A 24,538-nucleotide genomic window follows, 5' to 3' on the forward strand; every position below is an offset into this window, starting at 1 on the left:
TTGACTGGGTTTAGTAAGAATGAGATGAGCAGAAAACATGAGAAGATCAGAGAATTCACAAGCCCTGGAAAGGGCTGTAGATGGAGGTGATCTAGGGTAATCTGCTCACAGTAGGATGCAGGATGGAGGCTCACAGAGGAGAGCTGTGAGGATGTGTGATGTACCTCAAACAACTGGCAACCAGTAAGAACAAGGCAGCCAAACTAGTATTGAGGGTGAAGTTACCTGATGGTATTTTTATTATTTAAAAAACGCAAAGGAAAGATAAGGACAACTATTGTTGAATGGAATGAATGAGATTAAAGGTAGCCTCCAAAATAACTAAGGAACAAAATTCAACTGCTGTGCTTCCTAGCTGTGTATGCAGATAGTTTTCCTCTTGGTCTGTGAATCAGAAAGACCTGAACGACCACTGCATTCTTACGTGGAACAGGGAGATCATGTATTTCCTCTCCTTCTCTTCTTCTTCCTACCCCTTCCCAACTGCTCCCACACTAGTCCCAAAATAATCATACAGCTTAGCTTCAAAATTACTCATGTTCTTTGAACCTACCAGACATTGTTCCACTTCTGTGACTTAGTACATGTTGTTTCCTAAACCTGTAATGGCTTCCTCCTCCTCGATTTCAAAAACTCCAGACACCTCAATTTTTAGAGACCAGCTCAAGTTCAACCTCTTTATAAATCTTCTGGGACCCCCCAGATTGGATAAGTTGCCACTCAATTATGCCCCACATATATATGTGCTTGTACTTCTATTATATCAAATTGTGTTTTAATCATATGATGGAATAATACTTTGAAATATTATCTGACTCAGTTAATAACTGAGTGCTTAAAGAAGATGGAAATTTATTTTTCTCTCCTGTTCAGGAACTCTAGAGGTAAGCAGTCTAGAGTAGTTACTGACAGCTTTGCAATGTCATCATGAATCTGCTCTCCTATTAACTTTGCCATACTCAGCTCATAGCTTTCATTTTCAAGTTTATCTCATGTCCTACATGGTTTACCAGGCTCTAGCCATCACATTCAAGTTCCAGGAAGCAGGAGGGGGGAAGGAGAAAGATGATAAATCTTCTCTCTTTTTAGGAGAATTTCTGCAAATTCCATACAATAATTTCACTCATATATCACTGGCCAGAACTCAGTCACATGGCCTGCCTTAGTTATCTAGTGCTGCTGTAACAGAAATAGCACAAGTGAATGGCTTTAACAAACAGAATTATTCTCTCACAGTCTAGTAGGCTAGAAGTTCAAATTTAGGGCATCAGCTCCAGGGGAAGGCTTCCTCTGTCGTCAGGTCCTTATCATTAATCTTTACCTGGGCTAGGAGTTTCTCCGCACAGGAACCCCGGGTCCAAAGGACACGCTGTGCTCCTTGTGCTGCTTCTTGGTGGTATGAAGTCTCCCATCTCTCTGCTCACTTCTCGCTTTTATATCCCAAAAGAAATTGGCTCAAGACTTACTCCAGTCTCGTGGATTGAGTCCTGCCTATCCTCCCTCATTAACATCATAGAGGCAGGATTTACAACACACAGGAAAATCATATCAGATGACAAAATGGTGGAGAATCACAAATACTGGGAATCATGGCCCAGTCAAATTGATACACATATTTTCAGGTGACACAATTCAATCCATGGCATGGCCACATCTAGTTGAAAGGAAATCTGGGAAATGTAGTCCTTATGATGGCAACAGTGTGTCAAAATAAAAGTTGTACCAGAAGAAATGAGAGGAGAATGAATACTGGAAGGCAACTTGCAATCACATTATCTGATGTGTTTTTCATTTCTGGTAATTGTAGATGTTTCCATCTCTTTACCTATTGAAGCTGAGCAATCCATGGCTTTAGGAAGCGGTTAAAACCCAAGTAAAAACAAAGATCATGTATAATGGGCTTAAAATATACAGTCATAATTCAGGTGCACAGAAGTGTAACCTTATCCATTTACTGAACTTGACTTGCCCACAGGCCCTTATTTCCATTTATGGCTAGTAAAAAAAAAAAAAAAAAAAAATCTTGTCAATTAAAGGTAATGTAGTCACTTCTGTTTTAAAATTGAATCTCTTTGGGGTAAGTATTCAGTTACATTCAGGGCTCTTCCCTTCCTCTTCTGCCTTTTCACTAGGAGGTGGTCTGGTTGCCTCAGGGTCTTTCTGCTGTTCTCTTGGACCTCTGATAGTTATATATCTGTCTCCCTTTCTACCTAGAAACCTCTTAGAGTCTGGGCACTGTTATAGCTGATTTGCTCTCTTCTGGGCATATTATAGAAGTTGACACAGGAAATAGTTAAAAATGTGACTGATGAGTATACTTTAAGTATATAATATAATTAATTCAAATGGTACTATAATGATTTGAATATCCTAGAAAATTAAAAGTCTATTTCTCTAAAGCCCCTAGCACTATGTTATAACTCTCTTATGGCTGTAGTAATATTCAGCTCTTGGTTTTAGTGATTGTGTTGCTTGCCTTGCCCTTTCTTAGAGTGTTCAACCCCTGAAGAGTGTTCCTGACTAGATCCTGGCAGAAAGCCTTGAACATAGTAGGCCTTCAGTCAATGAAGATGAATGACTGAATGAATAGGGTCTGGCACTTTACAATTTACCTCCAATAGATGACTCCTGCTCAGGAAAAAACTGAGTAGATTTCAGTAGAGCTATTTAGAATGATATCAATAAAGACAAGTCAGTATTTTGCCTTTGACGAAATTCTTTTTTTCCTAAAGAAAAAAATTGGTTTTGTTTTTCAGAAATCCTCCACCTACTTTACTTCATCCAGAAAAATGGTGTGAGGAATTCAACCACTTTATTTCACAGTGAGTATTTCTTCTTCTGAAAATTGCTTATCCAGCAAGGCCTTGAATAGCTGTTGGGGAAATTCAAGTTGTGGAATTTACTTGGCACTTGAGGTTGTTATGCCTACTAGCACTTTATGACACAGGATTTGTTCCAGTAAAGGATAGAAGATACCTCTGCAGGATCTGAAAAATGAGTTCCATTTGACTTTTGGTTATAATCAGTCCTCCTGATGATATGGGTCACATTTATCTGAGCATCTACTCTGTCTTGGGTCAAATATTACAACTTCTCTTGTTTGAGGGAGAAGGAGGAAGGAGACTTAGCGTGTAAAAACTTGATGCCCGCACTGGGAACAGAGAAGAAACAGAAGGTTGCAGCCTCTGACAGAGGTTTTGGAGGTTGGAAGTTGAGCTCTGCTAGAAGACGGGTATTGTGAGAGCAGGACTCCAATTCCCAAGATGATTGAATGAACAAAGTACGATCTCAGGTGTGAAGCCCTAGCCAGGGTTCAAGAGGGGAGGACAAGATGAAAACTCAACTGAGGACTTGTTGGGAGTGATGTCACCAGAAACTAGGCAAGACTTAATGGGGCCAAGGCACAAGCAAAACCAACAGCAACACCAGCATGGCTGGCTCCATGCTGTCTATGAACTTTTGGCCTGGTCTGAGTACCACACTGGTCCCAAATCTGGGGATGATGCTCAGTCTGCAGGAGACAGCTCTGTAGCCCCAGGCTAGGGGACTAGAGAACTGTGGGGTCAGGAATTGAGACCAGGCCTTACAAACCATACTCAGATACAGGAGCTAGGAGGAAGTGCCCCAGAGTCTAGTCTGTCACACAAGGTGTTCAGAAGTCATGGGGGTCGGGGAGGAGGAGGTAGAAAAGAAGTATCCACATGGCTATAAACAAGAAGTAGGGAAGGGTCAGCAAAGATTTCTCTAACTTTTGCATATGTTGCAGTCTTGGCTTCCACAAAAAGGCAGAGCAGTGAAGCAAACTGGTCTCTTGGTCATCTTCCTTAATCAGCTGCAATACACAGCAGCAGTCCCTTATCCAATATTCCAAAATCCAAAGAGCTCTAAAAATGAAAGTTATTTTGACCTTGAGCCATTTAGCAGCAAAACCTAACCTTACATAAACTCATTTGATGGCAACACATGATCTGAACTAAAAGGAGGCTATTTATAGTCATTATTTATCTTACTTAGTGTGAATATTCATGTATTTTGCTGCAGATATATTATCGTGCTTGATTACAGTGTACTGCCCCAGATCCTGTTGAAGATGTTATGTGATATACAGTAAATGTACCTTTCTAAAATTTCATAAAGTCTGAATTGTAAAATATACTTGATCCCAGGGGTTTTATATAAAGAACTATGAACTGGTTTTTTATTTTCATTTCAAATGTAACGTAGTTGAAGGTCCCTGAAATTGTTTGCCTGTCCAGTTCCTCCTGGGCTTATGTCATCTTCCTCAGGAGGGAGGAGCGGTGAAGAATTCAAAGAACTCTATCAAGAAAGCCCAAGTTGGAACATGGGCATGAAATTCAGGACCAGGGAGTTGAGGGCATTTCCTTGCCCCTCAGCCTCACTCTGACATTTCTGTGATGACTGCAGAATGCACCAGAAGCAGTCACAAGTCAAGAGTGGTGATGGTAGGTGATATTGAGAGGAACAAGAGATACTTGCAGGAGGGATGATACCCACATATGAGCAGAGGAAGAGCCTCTTCCTGAGGTTTGAAAGCTAAAGGAGGAGAGCCAAAGACATAGCAGTGACTTGGAAACACGTTTCAGACCACCCAGAGAAAGAATCTGGGCACTAAGGTCCCAGTGATTTTGCTGACAGAGGCTGGATCCAAAGATTTCTCCATGGCTGCACACAGATGCCCTTGATTGACCTCCTCTAAGCTCCCAGCCTGGAAAAACCCACTGGATATTCACAAAGATGCCTTTTCATACCCAGCTCTCCTAGTGTCTCTAAAACGTGGCTTGACTCACAAAAACTTGGCTTATGTATACTTTCAAGAGTATGTTTGTGTCCTAAAACCGAGTACAGTCATGCACTGCATAATATCCATTTGAGCAACGTCCAATAGCGTATACGTCCATGGTCCCATAAGGTTAAAATAGAGTTCAGAGATCCTGATTGGAGAACGGGATGTAGTGTAACCAGATGTAGCGAATACAACAGCTTCCCATATACAACATGTGTATCTCATGTCTCTTGTATACAAAGTGGTTGTGTTGCTAGGTGCGTAATGGCATATAGTATATATATAACCTATAATACGTATGTCTTGATAGTCATAATGAATGCCTTTGTTACTGGCTTATGTCGGTACTGTCTTGTACTTTCTATATTTTAATGTGAACTTTCCCTACTTACAAATAAAAAGTTTACCTTATAACAGTGTATCCTTCGACTTTTAGGCAGCAGCATTCAATCTTGTGTATCGTGTGTTTTTTGAGTGTTTTAGCATTATCTCTCTGTTTAATTTTCTTTCTAAAATATTACCATGATAACCACAAAGAAGACTAACAATCCCACACTTCAAAATAAAAACCAAGATAAACATAAAGACTCAGCAAAAACAAATTCAACTACAGTGAAAAAGAGGAACACACAATTTTCAAAGAAAAACGTCTCAGCACAAAAAAATAAGTGGAAAAATGAAACTGTCAACAACACACAAAAAAAGGCATCAAAATAACAGCACTAAACTCATACCTATCTATAATTATGCTCAATGTAAATGGATTAAAAAAATGTAAATGGATTAAGTGTACCAATAAAGGGACAGGGAGTCGCAGAATGGATTAAAAAAAACATGATCCAACTATACGCTGCTTACAAGACACACACCTTAGACTTAGAGACACAGACCAACTAAAACTCAAAGGATGGAAAAAAATAAGCAAACAACAATCAAAAAAGAGCAGGAGTGGCAATATTAATTTCTGGCAAATAGACTTCAAAGTTAAATCCACCACAAAGGATAAGGAAGGACGTTACATAATGATTAAAAGGACAATTTACCAGGAGGTTATAACCATATTAAATATTTATGCACCCAATGACAGGGCTGCAGGATACATAAAACATACTCTAACAGCTGAAAAGTGAGAGAGACAGCTCCACAATTATAGTAGGAGACTTCAACATACCACTTTTGGTGAAGGACAGGACATCCAGTAAGAAGCTCAATAAAGACATGGAAGATCTAAATACCACAGTCAACCAACTTGACCTTATAGACATATACAGAAGACTCCACCCAACAACAGCCAAGTATACTTTCTCTTCTCATGCACATGGAACATTCTCTAGAATAGACCACATATTAGGTCATAAAGCAAGCCTCTGCAGAATCCAAAACATCAAAATATTACAAAGCATTTTCTCTGACCATAAGGCCATAAAAGTAGAAATCAATAACAGAAAAAGCAGGGAAAAGAAATCAAATACTTGGAAACTGAACAAACCCGCTCAAAAAAGACTGAGTTATATAAGACATTAAGGATGGAATGAAGAAATTCATAGAATCCAATGAGAATGAAAACACTTCCTATCAGAACCTTTGGGACACAGCAAAAGCTGTGCTCAGAGGTCAATTTATATCGATAAATGCACACATACAAAATGAAGAAAGGGCCAAAATCAAAGAACTATCCCTACAACTTGAACAAATAGAAAGAGAGCAACAAAAGATACCCTCAGGCACCAGAAGAAAGCAAATAATAAAAATTAGAGCAGAATTAAACAAATTAGAGAACAGGAAAACAATTGAAAAAATTAACAAGACCAAAAGCTGGTTCTTTGAAAAAATTAACAAAATTGATAAACCATTGGCCAGACTGACAAAAGAAAAATGGGATAGGAAGGAAATAACCCGAAAAAGAAATGAGATGGGCGATATCACAACATACCCAACTGAAATTAAAAGAATCATATCAGATTACTATGAAAAATTGTACTCTTACAAATTTGAAAACCTAGAAGAAATGGATAAATTTCTAGAAACACACTACCTACCTAAACTAACACAAACAGAGGTAGAACAACTAGATAGACCCATAACGAAAGAAGAGATTGAAAAGGTAATCAAAAAATTCCTAACAAAAAACACCGTGGCCCTGACAGCTTCACTGCAGAGTTCTACCAAACTTTCAGAGAAAAGTTAACACCAGTACTATTAAAGGTATTTCAGAACATAGGAAAGGACGGAATACTCCCAAACTCATTCTGTGAAGTCACCATATCCCTGATACAAAAACCAGGTAAAGGCACCACAAAAAAAGAAAATTTCATACCTATATCCCTCATGAACCTAGATGCAAAAATCCTCAACAAAATTCTAGCCGATAGAATTCAACAACACATTAAAAAAAATAATTCACCATGACCAAGTGGGATTCATACCAGTTATGCATTTAGTGGTATGCAGGGACAGTCCAGCATTAGGAAAACAATTAATGTAATCCATCATATAAATAAAACAAAAGACAAGAACCCCATGATTTTATCAATTGATGCAGAAAAGGCATTTGACAAAGTTCAACACCCATTTGTGATAAAAACTCTCAGCAAAATAGGAACAGAAGGAAAATTCCTCAGCATAATAAAGGGCACTTATACAAAGCAAACAGCCAAAATCGTCCTAAATGGAGAGGTTCTGAAAGCATTCCCCTTGAGATCGGGACCCAGACAAGGATGCCCTTTATCACCACTCTTATTCAACATTGTGCTGGAAGTCCTAGCCAGAGCAATTAGGCTAGATAAAGAAATAAAGCGCATCCAGATTGGTAAGGAAGAAGTAAAAGTATCTATTTGCAGATGACTTGATTTTATACATACAAAACCCCGAAGAATCCTCAAGAAAACTACCAAAACTAATAGAAGAGTTCAGCGGAGTATTAGGATACAAGATAAACCATGCAAAAATCAGTTGGATTCCTCTACACCAACAAAAAGAACATCGAGGAGGAAATCAATAAATCCATACCATTAACAGTAGCCCCCAAGAAGATAAAATACTTAGGAATAAATCTTACCAGAGATGTAGAAGACCTATACAAGGAAAACTACAAGACACTACTGCAAGAAATCCAAAAAGACCTACGTAAATGGAAAACCAGACCTTGTTCATGGATAGGAAGACTCAACATTGTAAAAATGTCTATTCTACCAAAAGCCATCTATAGATACAATGCAATTCTGATCCAAATTCCAACGACATTTTTTAATGAGATGGAGAAACAAATCACCAACTACATATGGAAGGGCAAGATATGCCAGATAAATAAAACATTACTGAAAAAGAACAAAGTGGGAGGCCTCTCTCCACCTGATTTTAGATGGCACAGTGGTCAAAACAGCCTGGTACTGGTACAGCAACAAATACATAGACCAATGGAACAGAATTGAATATCCAGACATAAATCCATCCACATGGGAGCAGCTGATATTTGACAAAGGCCCAAAGTTAGTTAATTGGGAAACTATAACCAGACAGTCTTTTTAACAAATGGTGCTGGCATAACTGGAAGTCCATCTGCAAAAAAATGAAACAAGACCCATACCTCACACCATGCACAAAAACTGACTCAAAATGGATCAAAGACCTAAATATAAAATCTAAAACAATAAAGATCATGGAAGAAAAAAATAGGGACAACACTAGGAGCCCTAATACATGGCATAAACAGTATACAAAACATTACTAAAAATGCAGAAGAGAAACTAGATAACTTGGAGCTCCTGAAAATCAAACACCTATGCTCATCCAAAGGCTTCACCAAAAGAGTAAAAAGATTACCTACAGAGTGGGAAGAAGTTTTTAGCAATGACATTTCCGATCAGCGTCTGATCTCTAAAATCTACACGATACTGCAAAAACTCAACTGCAAAAAGACAAATAACCCAGTTAAAAAATGGGCAAAGGATATGAACAGGCACTTCACTAAAGAAGACATTCAGGCTGCTAACAAATGCATGAGGAAATGCTCACGATCATTAGCCATCAGAGAAATGCAAATCAAAACTATGGTGAGATTCCATCTCACTCCAACAAGATGGCATTAATCCAAAAAACACAAAATAATTAATGTTGGAGAGGTTGTGGAGAGACTGGAACACTTATACACTGCTGGTGGAAATGTAAAATAGTACAACCACTTTGGAAATCGATTTCGCATGTCCTTAAAAGATAGAAATAGAACTACCATATCCAGCAATCTCACTCCTTGGAGAATATATCCTAGAGAATTAAGAGCCTTTACAGGAACAGATATATGCACACCCATGTTCATTGCAGCACTGTTTACAATAGCAAAAAGTTGGAAGCAACCAAGGTGTCCATCAACGACTGAATGGATAAATAAATTATGGTATATTCACACAATGGAATACTACGCATTGATAAAGAACAATGATGAATCCGTGAAACATTTCATAACATGGAGAAATCTGGAAGACATTATGCTGAGTGAAATTAGTCAGTTGCAAAAGGACAAATATTGTATAAGACCAGTATTATAAGAACTTGAGAAACAGTTTAAACAGAGAAGAAAATATTCTTTGATGGTTACCGGGGGGGAGGGAGGGAAGGAGGGAGGGAGAGGGCTTTTCACTAATTAGATAGTAGATAAATTTTATTTTAGGTGAAGGGAAAGACAACACACAATGCAGGAGAGGTCAACATAACTGGACTAAACCAAAAGCAAAGAAGTTTCCTGAATAAACGAAACACTCCCAAGGCCAGTAAAGCAGGGGCGGGGGTTTGGGGACCATGGCTTCAGGGGACATATAAGTCAATTGGCATAATAAAATCTGTTAAGAAAACATTCTGCATCCCACTTTGGAGAGTGGCGTCTGGGGTCTTAAACGCTAACAAGTGGCCATCTAAGATGTATCAATTGGTCTCAACCCACCAGGGGCAAGGAAGAATGAAGAACACCAAAGAAACAAGGTAACTACGAGCCTAAGAGACAGAAAGGGCCACATAAACCAGAGACTCCATCAGCCTGAGACCAGAAGAACTAGATGGTGCCTGGCCACAACCAATGACTGCCTGGACAGGGAACATAACAGAGAACCCCTGAGGGAGGAGAGCAGCGGGATGCAGACCTCTCGTAAAAAGACGACTTAATGGTCAGACTGGGACTAGAGGAACCCTGGAGGTCATGGTCCCCAGACTTTCTGTTAGCCCAAGAGAGGAACCATTCCTGGGGCCAACTCTTCAGTCAGTGATTGGACTGGAATATGGGATGGAAAATGTTACGGGTGAAGAACAGGCTTCTTGGATCAGGTAGACACATGAGGCTGTGTTGGCATCTCCTGTCTGGAGGCGAGATGAGAGAGGAGAGGGGGACAGAAGCTGCCTGAATGGACACAAGGAGAGAGAGTGGAGGGAAGGAGTATGCTGTCTCATTAGGGGGAGAGCAATTGGGAGTATACATACAGCAAGGTGTATATAAATTTTTGTATGAGAGACTGACTTGATTTGTAAACTTTCACTTAAAGCACAATAAAAATTAATTAAAAAAAAATTACCATGAAGTGCATCATCGCTTCCAAATGCAGCAAAACCAGTGCTAGTGATAGCGGCAGCAAGAGGCAAAGGGGAGGTATCGATTTGGAAGTGATGAAAAGGTTATTAAACAAAAAGAAGGTAGAAAATCAGTAAATTCTGTTGCTCAAATTTAGGCACGTTGCACTCAAGGATCACGACAATCCTCAAAAACAAAGAAAAAACTCTCCAAGCTATTAAAGGATTGGCTCCACTGAAAGCTACAAGGCTAATGAAAATGTGAGAGGGACCTATAACAGAGATGGAGAAATTGCTAATAACGTGGATTGAGGACCAAACACAAAAGGGAATCCCTCTCAGCATGTTGATGATCAGTGCCAAGGCTAAAGCTTCCAAGATGCTTAAAGAAAAAGCAGGACCAGAGTATGTTTCGAGTTTAGTTAGTACTAGCTCTGGGTGGTTCAAGAGCAGCAAAGAATGTTTTTTGCTGCATAATGTGAAAGTGAGTGGTGAGTCTGCGTGCTAATGCGAAGGCAGCAGAAGAGTTTGTTGAAAGCTTAGATAAACTAATTGTAGAGGGAGGTTATTTGCCACAGCAAATTTTTAATACGGATGAAACCTCCTTATTCTGGAAGCAGATACTTGAAAGAACTTTATTCATAAAGAGGCCAAGTCAATGCCATTATCTTTGCTATTTAGTCAATACAGGTACACTCCAGCATCCCATATAGCTTTGCTAAGCATATAATATGGTGTTCGCACAACATCCAGATCACGTAATGTCCTATTTCAAAGAATATATCAGGGTCGTTAAGTGATGTATGACTGTACAGTATTGCTTAGATGGATTTGGGAATAAAGGCACACATTTGGTAGAAGCATTAGGGCTTTTAGGGTTACACACAGTGTAGAAAATTCTTTCTACCTTTTATTTCTCCTTATGGCAAATATGATTATAGGCAAATTACAATCTAGGTATTTTTTTCCTAGCTTTGAGAATTCTAGATACATGAATTCTGAGTTCCTGTAGACTTAGAAAGCCCTTGAATACTAACAACAACAGCGATAATAAAACCCAAAACAGCTGTCAACAAGTCGACTCCAACTCATGGCTCCCCCACATATGTCAGAGTAGAACTATGGACTGTAGGGTTTCAACGGCTGATTTTTTCAAAAGTAGATCGCCAGGCCACTCTTCCAAGATGCCTCTGGATAGGTTAGTAGCTGAGGGCTTAAATGTTTGCTCCACAGAAAACAATGCCTTTGAGTAAATTATTGGGAGCAAAGCAAAATGGATTTATAAGTATTTTGTTGAAACTGCAGGGAAGAGGAGTCTGAAGAGTTTCTAATGAATCAAGGAAGGTAAATAGAAATTAAGTGACTGTGTACTTTATTACTAATTTAAAATATGAAAAAATTTCATCGATCTCTTTGTTTAATGAGTTGTCCTAATTGTTTTATATTAGTGAAACTACTATGCATTATAGATATTTGTCGTGGATTGAATTGTTTCCCCCAAAATATGTACCAACTTGGTTAGGCCATGATTCCCAGTATTCTGTGGTTATCTTCCATTCTGTGATTGTAATTTTATGTTAAAGAGAATTAGGGTGGGATTGTAACACCCTTACCAGGTCACATCCCTGATCCAGCGTAAAGGGAGTTTCCCTGGGGTGTGGCATGCAACTCCTTTTATCTCTCAAGAGATGAAAGGAAAGCTAACAGAGAGGGGGCACCTCATACCTCCAAGAAAGCAGTGCCGGATGCGGAGCGAGTCCTTTAGACCTGGGGTCCCTGTGCAGAGAAGCTCCTAGTCCAGGGGAAGATTGATGAGAAGGCCGATAGAGAGAAAGTCTTCCTCTGAAGCTGGCACTCTGAATTTTGGACTTTTAGCCTATGTGAGAAAATAAATTTCTCTTTGGTAAAGGCATCCACTTGTGATATTTCTGTTATAACAGCACTAGATAACTAAGGCAGAATTCATAGGTTTTTTCCTGCCCTCAACCCCCCAATCCTATTTTTCCATAATATCTCAACTAAGAATTCTCCTTTTTTACAAGATTTTTAAGAACATAACTCTTGAAACTGGGAATGGATTATTATATTTTATATCTTTATGTGGAAACCTGTCCACCATTTCCAAATAATATCCTTTTGGTTTTGTAGAGGATCTGCCTAGCCGAGGCTGCCGTGACAACCTACTGAATGCAATTTGACTTTATTATTTCATTATATTTATTTAAATCTCTAATTAAATATAAACATCAACAGTCACTGGCTGAAAATGTCTATTTAAAGAGAGAGCCTTGGTTTCCTTTTATACTTACCTTGCTTATTTTCAGGGGAAGAGAAAGCAGGATGGAGGATTAAAACCTTCAGATGATAAATTTTTCAGTACTGGAGGGAGTGGGGTGAGGAAGATGATTATCTGGTAATTTCAGAAAAAGTGTTTTTAGCCTGAATTATTCAGATAATTGCATCAATTCCCTGTGTGGACCAAGCCACAGTGTATTGTAATAAAGTAAACTGAACTGGCTCTCTATAAAGAATAAATGGAAACCCTGGTGGGGTAGTGGTTAAGTGCTACGGCTACTAACCAAAAGTTCGGCAGTTTGAATCCACCAGGTGCTCCCTGGAAACTCTGTGGGGCAGTTCTACTCTGTCCTGTAGGATCACTGTGAGCTGGGATCGCCTTGATGGCAATGGGTTTGGTTTTGGGATTTTTTTTTTTTTTTAAAAAGAATAAATAGTACTAGAAATTCCTTAAAGGAGCCCTGGCGGTGCAAGTAGTTAAGCACTCAGCTGCTAGCCAAAAAGTTGGTGGTTCAAACCCCATGCAGTGGCTCTGTGGGAGAAAGACATGGTGATATGCTTGCATAGAGATTACAGCCAAGAAAACCCTATGGGGCAATTCTGCTGTGTCACATGGGGTTGCTATGAGTTGAAAATAACTTGACGACGGCACCTAACAACAACAGAAATTTCCTTAACTGCTTTAAGGCCTTAATACCCTGTCCCCATGTGACTGCTGGACCATAGCAGAGTCAACTCAATAATTTCACCTTTTCTTCGTGACCAAAGGCCCTGTATGGCTCCTCCTTGATTGTTGCAGCGGTCTGGAGAAGTTGGCCTTACTGCAGCCTAGTGATTACAGCTATGTAGACAGGGAACAAGGTGCGTGTGTATGTGTGTGTGTGTGAGGGAGAGAGAGAGAGAGAAAATGGGGTGAAGGGGAAAGGGAAACACAAGTCCTGGGATGTGGCTTACTGGTTTTCAGATTTGTTTCTAGCCTCCTTAGGGATTTGGAGAGGGTAGGAGAAATTTGAAGGGGCAGTGGCAGTACAGTGGTAGAATTCTCACCTTCCGTGCAAGAGAACCAGGTTCAATTCCTGGCCAATGCACCTCATATGTGGCCACCACCCATCTGCCATTGGAAGTTTGTGTGTTGCTATGATGCTGAACAGGTTTTAGTGAAGCTTCCAGACTAAGATGGTCTAGGAAGAAAGGCCTGGTGACCTACTTCTGAAAATCAGTCAGTGAAAACCCTCTGGATCACAACAGTCAAGTCCCTTAAGATCATGGGGATGGTGCAGGACCCAGATGCATTTTGTTCCCTCGTAAATGGGGTTGCCATGAGCCGGGATCCAATTCAACTGCAGCCAACAACAACAGGAGAGATGTTGAGGTCTGCAATCCTATTTGTAAACCTGTTTTTGGGTTTTAAAAGAAAAGAAAGTATCAGCCTCTGCTTCTGAACCTTTGGTTGTTAGTGATAATTGACTCATTTATATGTGTTAGTTATGCATTTGTCAAGGCATGACTCTTGACAGCTTAGTTACGATAAATTAAAAGCGATGCTCACATAAATTCTGCTCTGCTTTTTATCCATATCCTGGGACCCTGCCTGATGTTTTTTGTCACTTCTGTGATGTGTAGTGGGCTTTGTATGGATTTCATTATCAGCTCTTTCCCCAGTGACTAAAGCTATTTGCATAACAAGTTTATCTGGTTCAAGTACTAGCCAGAATTCTGCTTTGTTACAAGGCTGCATTCAGAAGTAGTTTTTTGATAAGATGACAATAATTTTCCTTTTGCCAGCTTCACCTTGGTCCTAATGGATGTCACCTTTTTTTTTCCTTTGGTTTAAAATAATTTCAGGTCTTTGAACTAACTAAAAAATATTTTTCTGTTTCTCAAAAGGTATTTGTGAGCTATGGCTTTTCCATTTTGCCTCTAAAATTTTTGAGGTTTCATTAGGAAATATATTTAGGACTTCATCATCATCAATAGATTGTGAGATGATTAATGAAACAATAACAGTGGATTTCCCTTGGTCAAGGACAATTCCAGGCAAAGTGCCTGCCTTCGGACCTGACAGTACCATGAACTCGATGGCCACTGACATACACACTGCACTTTCTGGCATTGGCTGGTTTGAGCAGCTAAGCATTCAGTTGTGCCTAGTTCCCAGGTTAGCACTGTGACCAAGTCCTGCCATTTAGTCATGAAATATTGAGGCAGTCTTTCTTATTCCTCCAAGCTACATTCAAATTGGTATACAAAGTTGCACTGAATGTTAAAAAGGTAAAGATCACTGTGAGTTATGAAAGTTCTAAAACTAAAGGGCATTTGCATGTTTATTCCTTAGAAACTGCAACTCAAACCTGGAACATTTGCTTTCTCTCTCTGCTTGAAGGTTTATAAAGCTAACCATTTGTGGGTGGTTGTTTTCTTAACATTGATTGTGTTCCTCTAGAGGCAACAATTCTCAGCTCTTTTCCTTTCTCCATTTTCTGTTTCAAGGCTGCTTAATTCCACCTGGCTTCATGATGTCAATGAACAACACACTTGCAATGAGAAATATCCTAGCTTGGTGATTAAGTTCCACACTATTCTTGGCCTTTTTTGGTGATTAAGTTCCACACTATTCTTGGCCTTTTTTGGTGATTAAGTTCCACACTATTCTTGGCCTTTTAAGTCTCGTTGAATTCTCCAGAGGCCATGCAAAGGGTTAATACTTCCTGGAGTAGAAGGATACAATAACCTTTATTTACATTACTTCACAAATTGGTAATTTTAATTAAAATGAGCAGCGGTATCTCCAATGACAGACTCTCTCGTTTTAGATTTATTTAGCCAATGATCAGCTATTATGGCTTCTTGAGTTAATTAGCATCTCTTTAACTACAGGGAATTGGTGAATTAATAAAAACTCATGGAGAAGTTTAAAATATTAATAATAAAAAAGTGTCTGATTTAAACCCCCCAAGCTTCCCTCTCCCTTCTTAACATGTATTGATCGATATACTTACAAATGCAACCTAACATCTTTCTCATTTTTTCCTTCATGAGAAGAACAAACAAATCTGTGTATTTCAAGGTAATATCTCTCTGAAGAGCATCTAATTTAGATTACCTAAAAAAAAAAATTTTTTTTTTTTTTTTTTACAAAAGACACCAAGGGCCCATCTTGATCTCACTTTTACCCTACTTATAAACTCAGCCGATAAAATCTGATTTTCTTATAATGTAAACCAGGAAGTGGTTCAATGTGACTACAATGGTGTAGCATCCATGTTCCTGGAAAGTACTGTCTCTGTAAAAACTGTGGCAGTGGGAAAGAAATGGGAGTTTTAGCTTTCTCTAGAATAAGAAAAAGGCAAAGTAAAGTAGATAATCCAGGCTCTCTTGAGCAAGTTCTGTTTATTTTCTGATAGATTCGAGTTTTAGATCTTGTGAGAAACCAGATTGTAGCATATGTCACAGATTTCACATTAGTGCTTGTGGCGCATTGTATTAGCTGACTTCTGTGGCTGTGCTGTGGATTCCTTTAAATGATATTCCATGTCATTTCCCGCATTCTGTTTTCATTAGTTCTTTTAATTTTTTATCAGACTTGATTTTCATGATGTAAATCAAAAGGCATCTGCAGTTGAAATAAAGAGAAGTGTTGGTGAGCGTTGTGATATCTGCACGTTTATATGTACAGGGGGTGGCGGCTCCCGTGTCTGCCCACAGCTTGTTCTGTTCTGCCCCTCTGCAGAGTGCTGCCTGGCTCATCATCAAGAAGGGGCAGCTGTGCAGGAAGGGTGCTGTTGCACTTGCATCCAGCTGTGTCACTTATTCACTGTACAACCTTGGGAAAGATGTTTAACATCTCTGACCCCTGGTTCTCGTTCATCAAATCAAGGTTGAGAGTACCTGATTACTTACATAATGTTTATACAGAACCTGGCAAATAATAACACTAAGGTATGTAATTCTTAGAAACCCTGGTGGCGTAGTGGTTAAGTGCTATGGCTGCTAACCAAGAGGTCGGCAGTTCGAATCCGCCAGGTGCTCCTTGGAAACTCTATGGGGCAATTCTACTCTGTCCTATAGGGTTGCTATGGTTCCATTTGGTTTATGTAATTCTTAGTCATGCAGGCAGGCTCTGTTCTCTACACTTTATACAGTTTATATAGTTCACTTAATCCTAATAACCTGGTGAGGTGGTCTAATGTCATCCCCATTTTACAGAAATTAAGGTACAAAGAGGTCAAGAGATGGGCAGAGCTGGAATTAGAATCCCAGAAGACTTGCTCCAGAGTTCATGCTCAGTTAGGCTTAGTGATTATTTTTATTACATTTGCATTTGGCTCAAACCACTCTTCTGAAACTGCCTTTTGAAAATGTCAGTGGTCTTCTTTGACATGTCTGCGATATTACAGTCTGTTGCCTCCTGTCTCCTTGTGTGATGGTTAATTTTTTGTGTCCAGGTGACCAGGCTGTGTTGCCCAGTTGTTTGGTCAAATGCTAGTTTAGTTACTATTATTCAGTAGTTACATGTGATTGGATCAGTTGGCCTTAAGCAAAACATACTACCCTCCATAATGTGGGTGGGCCTTATCCTATCAGTTGGAGGCCTTAAGAGCAAAAAGAGTTTCCTTAGAGTGCATTCTGCCTCCAGACTAGAAATAGACTCTTTTGCCAGAACTGCTTCTTCCTTCACCTAATGTATGAATTTTGGAAATCAGGACTGTAGGAACCTCCAGCTTGTTGCCTGATTTATAGGTTTTGGATTTGTCAGCCCTGCACAATTTCATGAGCTAATTCCTTAAAATAAATCTTTGTCTGTATATATCTATATATGTGTGTGTTTTGTTTTTGTTTTTTAATGGTTCTGTTTCTCTAGAGAGCAGTAAGACTTCTTATTTAAGCTTTAGCCCTCTGACTTCCACAACTTAGGTTCCTATACACACACACACACACCACATACACACATTCTCTCCCCTCTCTCCCTTGCAACAGTATCAGCACTGTCCTCTTGGGCTTAACCTAAGAGAATCAGCTAAGCAGGAGTCAAAAACAGAAGCCGAAGTGGAAATCATGTCTGGAGTTGAAGACTCACCTTCACTTCTTTGCTCTGAAAATAGCCCTACTTCCCCTACCTGTCCCAGGAGGCATCCTTCTTCAGGCTGAATGCCTGTCAGCCAGACACAGGCTTCTCCGTGTAGCAGGAGCAGTGGGAATGGCAGTGGATGCCAGGACCCTGGGAGACAAAACCCACAGTTGGCAAATAACTCTGGGAGGAGAGGAGTGCTACAACGAGGGAACAGTTAAACATGACACCAGTGTTTGCAGTATGGGAAAAGATCTTTTTAGAGATTATATGTTGGAGAGATCAAGATCACATGAAGTCAGATTGTATTCTTTGACCTTGAACAAGTTACTTAAACTTTCTGAGCCTTAGTTTCCTCATCAGTAAAATGGGAGTAGTAATGATTTTATAATGGCTTAAATGGTGGCTTGAACAGGGTAGACTTTTATTTTTCTCTCACATAAAATAAGCCAAGAGGTAGGCCGTTTACATAGTTCTGGGCTGCCAGGTCAAAGTGGCAGCCACCCAGGTGCCCGCCATCATATTTCTTTACTGTGTGTCATTCCATTTCCAAGGGCACCTCATGGGCCAAAATGACTGCTGGAGCTCCAACATTTGCATGCTTATTTCAGGCAAAGGGAAGGGGAAAGAAAATACAAGCCTCCTTACTTTAAGAAGACTTCCTGGCAGTTTCACCACAACTTAATCGCATGGTCACACTAGCTGCAAAGGAAGGTAAGAAACGTAACCTTCTAACAGGGCAGCAGTGGGCCCATATCACAACCTAGGGTCTACCCCTAAATAAAGTGGAGTCTGTAGACAGCTAGCAGCCTGCATTATGCTACCTTATAGGGTGGTTGCAAGAATTAAGTGAGATACAGAGTCAGATCAACAAATGTGAGTGATGATGGTAATTCTTATAATTCATAGTAATGGTGGAAGTCAGGAAGAAGAACTGGTAGAGCCCCTGGGGTGAAGCAGCCTGGGTTAAATTGCAACAGAAGAGGATCTTAAAACCACCAGTTGCCATCAAGTTGACTCCGACTCATGGCAACTCAGTGTATTTCAGAGTAGAACTGTGCTCCACAGGCTTTTCAATGGCTGATTTTTGGGAAGTAGATCACCAGGCCTTTCTTCTGAGGTACTTATGGGTAGATTTGAACTTCCAACTTCTAGTGAGGGGCAGTCATGACTCCCCTCTCCCCTCCCCGCATCCCAAGGCTGAGCTGTAGCCTGGGAGAGACAAGGAAAGAAAGGACAAGGTGGGAGTGGTGGAGCAGCGATGTGGACAACTTCCCTGGGTCTTGACATCTCCCAAGAGCTGAGATGCTCTCCTGGGTCAATGCTAAGCCCCCAGTCTCCCGCCTGCTCCTTTTCTGTCCCCTCGCTGCTGTAGTTTCCACTGCTGCTTCTACTGTGGACCAGCCACAGACTCATGTGCAGAAGAAAATCTGGGTCTGGGTCATTTAAAAATTTAATTAAAAATGGAAATGGAGGCTTGTGTCACCAGTACTCATTCTTTCAGGCCACTGATGACTTCTGGCAGGGGTAAAAATAACAGATATAGCCCTTTGGCACTAATGAGAGAAGGGCTGTTTTTGTTTTTTTTAAATCAATTCAAAATTTATAACAGCAATTTTAAATACAATAAATCATTTTAGATTTTATTGGTCTTCCATCTACTTTAGGGTATGTGTGTGGCTTCCATTGACCTCCCAGTACATGTGGTCCCCGATTTACGGCAGGGTTTCGTTCCGATGACTCGGTTGTAAGTCGGTTCTGATGCAAGTCGAATACCTCATTTTTTTTTTTTTTTTAGTTTTTGTTGTTGCTGTTTATTATTAGTAACTTTATAAATCCAATCTTTATTTGTTTTGGGGGGTTGGTATAAGAATGATAACATCAGCAAATTACGTGCTACAACATTGTATGTAGTACATATTACCAAAGATGATGATGTTGTTAGATGCCTTCGAGTCATTTCCAGCTCATAGAGACCCTGTGTACAACAGAATGAAATACTGTCCGGTCCTGTACCATCTTCACAATTGTTGCTGTGTTCGAGCCCGTTGTTGCAGCTACTGTGTCAGTCCATCTTGTTGAGGGTCTTCCTATTTTTTGCTGACCCTCTACTAAGCATGATATCGTTCTCCAGGGACTGGTCCCTCCTGATAACACGTCCAAAGTACGTGAGACAAATTCTCACCGTTCTTGCTTCTAAGGAGTATTCTGGCTGTACTTCTTCCAAGACAGATTTGTTCATTCTTCTGGCAGTCCGTGGTATATTCAGTATTCTTCGCCAACACTGTAATTCAAAGGTGTCAGTTCTTCTTTGATCTTTCTTATTCGTTGTTCAGCTTCCGCGTGCATATGCAGTGATTGAAAACACCATGGCTTGGGTCAGGCACACCTTAGTTTTCAAGGTGACATCTTTGCTTTTTAAAAGTGGTCTTTTGCAGCAGATTTGCCCAATGCAGTGCGTTGTTTGATTTCCTGACTGTTTCTTCCACGGGTGCTGATTGTGCATCCAGGTAAAATGAAATGCTTGACAACTTCAATCTTTTCTCTGTTTATCATGATGTTGCTTACTGGTCTAGTTGTGAGAATTTTTTGTTTTCTCTATATTGAGGTGTAATCCATACTGAAGATTACTAACGATAAGATGTATGAAAAAAAAAATCATAAGTATAGTTCATTATAGCTTGAATACCTCATAAGTCGAGGACTATGTGTATTTTAATTTGGGAACCTCTTGAGATCATCAAATGCATGACATTTTAATCATACCAGGTCATGGATAATGAGTGAGGGAAAAATCTCATAACTGATTTTTGGTATGAAGGGCCTATTGAATGTTTTTGTTTTTTGAATGAAGAATTTTATTTAAAAAGCTATATTTTAGTGAATAATGGAAATTCTTGCCTTTAATAGAGGCCCAAAGCTTGAATCTCAGGCTTGAACAAAGTTCCACACATATGTACAGAAAGCTGAGCTTTGATCACTCCATGACTTGGTGGTGTATGACCTTAAGTTATTTGATCTCTAGGAGCCCCAGTTTCCTAAGCTGTGGATGGGAATTGTAATATCCACCTATTTTTACCAGCGAGGAGCAAATGTACAATCCTTTGCATACTGTAGAGTATCAGTAGAATGTCAAATATTAATATTATACCATAAAGCAATGGTACTGGGAAGCTGGAGGCTTATGACATGAACTTTGCGTCCTCCCTATAAAATAAGATCAGGGACACTTCTCACAGATGTTAATCTTGGCCACTGTCTTAGTCATCTAGTGTTGCTATAAAAGAAATACCACAAGTGGGTGGTTTTAACAAAGTGAAGTTTATTTTCTCCTAGTCTAGTACACTACAAGTCCAAATTCAGGGCATCAGCTCCAGGGGAGGGCCTTCTCTCTCTGTTGGCTCTGGAGGAAGGTCCTTGTCCTCAGTCTTCCCCTGGTTGAGCAGCATCTCTGCACAGGGACTCTGGGTCCAAAGGACACGCTTTGTTCCTGGCACTGCTTTCTTGGTGGTATGAGGTCCCCACGTCTCTCTGATCGTTTCTTTCTCTTTTATATCTCGAAAGAGATTGTCTTAAGACATTGTCTAATCTTGTAGACCTCATCAGTATAACTGCCACTAATCTATCTTATTACATCATAGTGATAGGATTTACAACATGTAGGGAAATCACATCAGAAGATAAAATGGAAGACAGTCATACAAGAGAAACGTAACCTAGCCAAATTGACAGATATTTTAGGGAGACACAATTCAATCCATGACAACCACATTCATTAATAATAGTTAATACATTCTTTACACCAGTAGATGTTGCTAAAGAAAATTCAGGATGGCAGTAAGCAGAAACAATTATTGGATGAATTCAAGTTCGGAGAATTTTTTCCTTTAGATATTTTTGTGCACAAGACTTTTCGTCAAGGTAGCTTTTTAAGTTTATACTTTTCCAGACATGAAACAGTGACAGGGAGCATATAAAAAGAGGCCGAAACCACTTTGCTAGGGAACGAGGAAAGAAGGAAGGAAGGGACAGAAAGGAAAACCTTGCTGTAGATCAGAATGGAACAAAAACTCAAAGTGCTCAGCTGGGCTGAAGTCACGGGTCTGCTGGGACGAGAAGTGAGGAGTGGTGGCTGCGAGTTTGACTCCTGTGGATAAAATTAATAAGGGAGCTCCAAGTAAGACAGAGTTCAGAGCTAGATTGCTGCTTGAAGTCAGTGTCTGGGGGTGCTTCTCCTGGGCTGATAAAAAGAAGCTAGGGAAAAAAGGGTAGGAGAGAGGGAAAGAGTTATGTGATCGTGTGCTCCAACTATAGCAATAATCTCCATGACATTCTCTATCACCTGGCATGATGCTGACCATCACCTGGGACTGTGGCTTTTAGCCAGCTTCTGGCCAAGGGTGGTAGAAGGATATATAAGCAACCAGACCTGGTGCTGCTACAGTGAAGAGCTCTTCCACATACCATATCAATAAAACCATGGGACAGAAGTGCAAAATGCCGTTCGAAAACCTGGCTCTGGGCTGGCGACCCAGAGGGCCAAGCTGACTCAACCATACAATTATTAGACGGGGAATGTGGACACAGAAAGTGAGAAAGAAAATGTAATGAAATCCTCTTCCTCAAAGTGAACCAGCCAACTGAAATTTCAAAACACATCAAGAAATATAAGGCTAAGAAAGACAACAAATGAAGCATAAATTCATTTGAAATGAAGTTAATTTCATAGAACTGTCTAAAGAGGTAAAATAAGTACTAACTGTACGAAGAAAAGCTAGTTGGAATAAAATATGTAAAAACTATTTCTAAAATAATATGGAACTGGGAGGGGCAGTGTTCAGTGGGTGGTCAAGGCATGCATAGGTGCTTGGGCTCAGAAGGAGGGTGTTACTGAAAATTTTTATAGTTAAGCAAAAATGCTAAACATGAAAGATATCCACTAAAACCATAGAAAAATAATGTCTAGCTTCTAAACCAGCAGAAGAAAAAATGGACCTATAGAAACCTTTATCAGTAGAAGGCAGGAAAGGAGAAAAAAAAAATTAGAGGAAGAGGGTGGTAAAAAGAGATTTCTGCCTATCTGTCAGTTTGCCGTGCTGTGTGGCTTGCCTGTTGCTATGATATTAGAAGCTATGCCACTGGTATTTCAAATACCAGCCGGGTCACCCATGATGGACAGGTTTCAGTGGAGCTTCCAGACTAGGAAGAAAGACCTAGTGACTCACTTCCAAAAATTAGCCAACGAAAACCTCGTGTGTCACAACAGAATGTTGTCTGATATAGAGTCAGAAGATGAGCCCCCTAGGTTCGAAGGCACGGCACAATAGTCATGACAGTGGACTCAAACATGTCAGTGATGGTGAGGATGGGACAGGACCAGGCAGTATTTTGTTCTATTGTACACTGGGTCGCCACGAGTTGGAACCAGCTCAATGGCAACTAATTGCACCTATATGACAGAGCTTTTTGAATTGTCAGGGAGTCAGTTTTTCCCAAGATCTCCAGTTCACAAGCAGGGAAATGCTGGTAAATGTTGAACGACCAGTAGCGTGGGCGTGGGGTCTGATTTGGAGCATTTGCTGATTTCTGTGGTGTAAGTATTCTAGCCATGGCCAACTTCAGACTACCAATGTGACAGACTCCAGCTCACAAAATTCTGAAAATGTAATAATATGTAGGTCACTATGACTCGACGGTGTCCCAGCTCCAACACATCACTGCTTATTTGTTTGGGATAGATAGGCTTTCCTCCATGGTCTTCATATACATACTGTTTATAAACAGTAACATTTAAAAAAATTTTTTTTTAAAAAAAGCAGATTCTCTGCATTTTACTTGTCTAAAACTATAAGGGAATTTATTGAAAAAACATTCTGTTATTAAAGTATTTATCATACAGTCATGGAAAGCTAGTAATTTATGATTCTTGCTAGTAAAGCCAGATCAATACAAAGATAAATGTCCTCAGCACGATAGAATTTATATCATCCCCACGGTAATTGACCAGTGTCATACATGCAGTCATTCGTCTCATTATCTGATGTAACTAGCAGGATGGCTAATATGTATGTGGTTTACTAATGTACACTAGTGTGAAACCCATGACCCATCTAACCTGTTACCTGTCCTTGGCAACATAGTATACATAGGCTTCCCACAGAGAGAATCAAATGATCTTTTTTGATGCTGGACATCTGTTGAATTAGAACAGATCAGAGAAATGCCCGATAGAGCATCACTTCTTTTTTTTTCCCTCCCATTCTCCTAATCAGGGGTTTCTCTTTTTTTTTTTTTTTAATTCAGAGCACAAGTAACCTGTCCTAGAGCAGGGATGGGTGGATAAATGGGCTTGGGAGAGCCTTGCAAGTTACTAATTAGCTACTATGAGTATGTTTTGTGACACAGTCACTCCACGTCACACATCTGATGAGTGTCACTAAGTTTCAGTGGCTCAAACCTCAGGACATACCACTGTATCAGGACTGGGAAGCAGCATGCTCCCTGGGGAGAGAGGATGGGGAAAATGAGAAAGGAAAACAGAAAGCTACCCATTTAGAAATCCAAGCATGGAGTTGGTTCTAAGAGTAGCAGTAGGAGCTATTTTCACCTTTCCTTTTTAACCCCCTGGGAACATTTGTTGCCTGCAGTGCCTGTGCTTTGCTTTGCGAGGGTTAATCAGATGGCCTATTATTCAGCAAATTAAAGGCTTGGCTTGGCTGCCTGAGAGTTCCTTTCATAAAGGATTAGGGTCTCTGATGAGGCTTTGACGTGATAGATGGAGCTGTTCTCCTCCATAAAGGAGGGGCGTTAAGGAGTCC

General features: G+C 40.0%; 1 protein-coding gene across 1 annotated transcript in view; it reads left to right on the forward strand.

Moving 5' to 3' along the window:
• The window catches only part of MYO3B (myosin IIIB), a 575,113-nt gene that overhangs the window by 162,480 nt on the left and 388,095 nt on the right, over positions 1-24,538 (forward strand). Inside the window, 1 exon segment of the mRNA XM_049887401.1 lies at positions 2,757-2,822. Within this exon segment, the coding sequence (XP_049743358.1) occupies positions 2,757-2,822 (66 nt within the window).

This window comes from Elephas maximus, chromosome 6, assembly GCF_024166365.1.
Source record: "Elephas maximus indicus isolate mEleMax1 chromosome 6, mEleMax1 primary haplotype, whole genome shotgun sequence".
Taxonomy (NCBI): Eukaryota; Metazoa; Chordata; class Mammalia; order Proboscidea; family Elephantidae; genus Elephas; species Elephas maximus.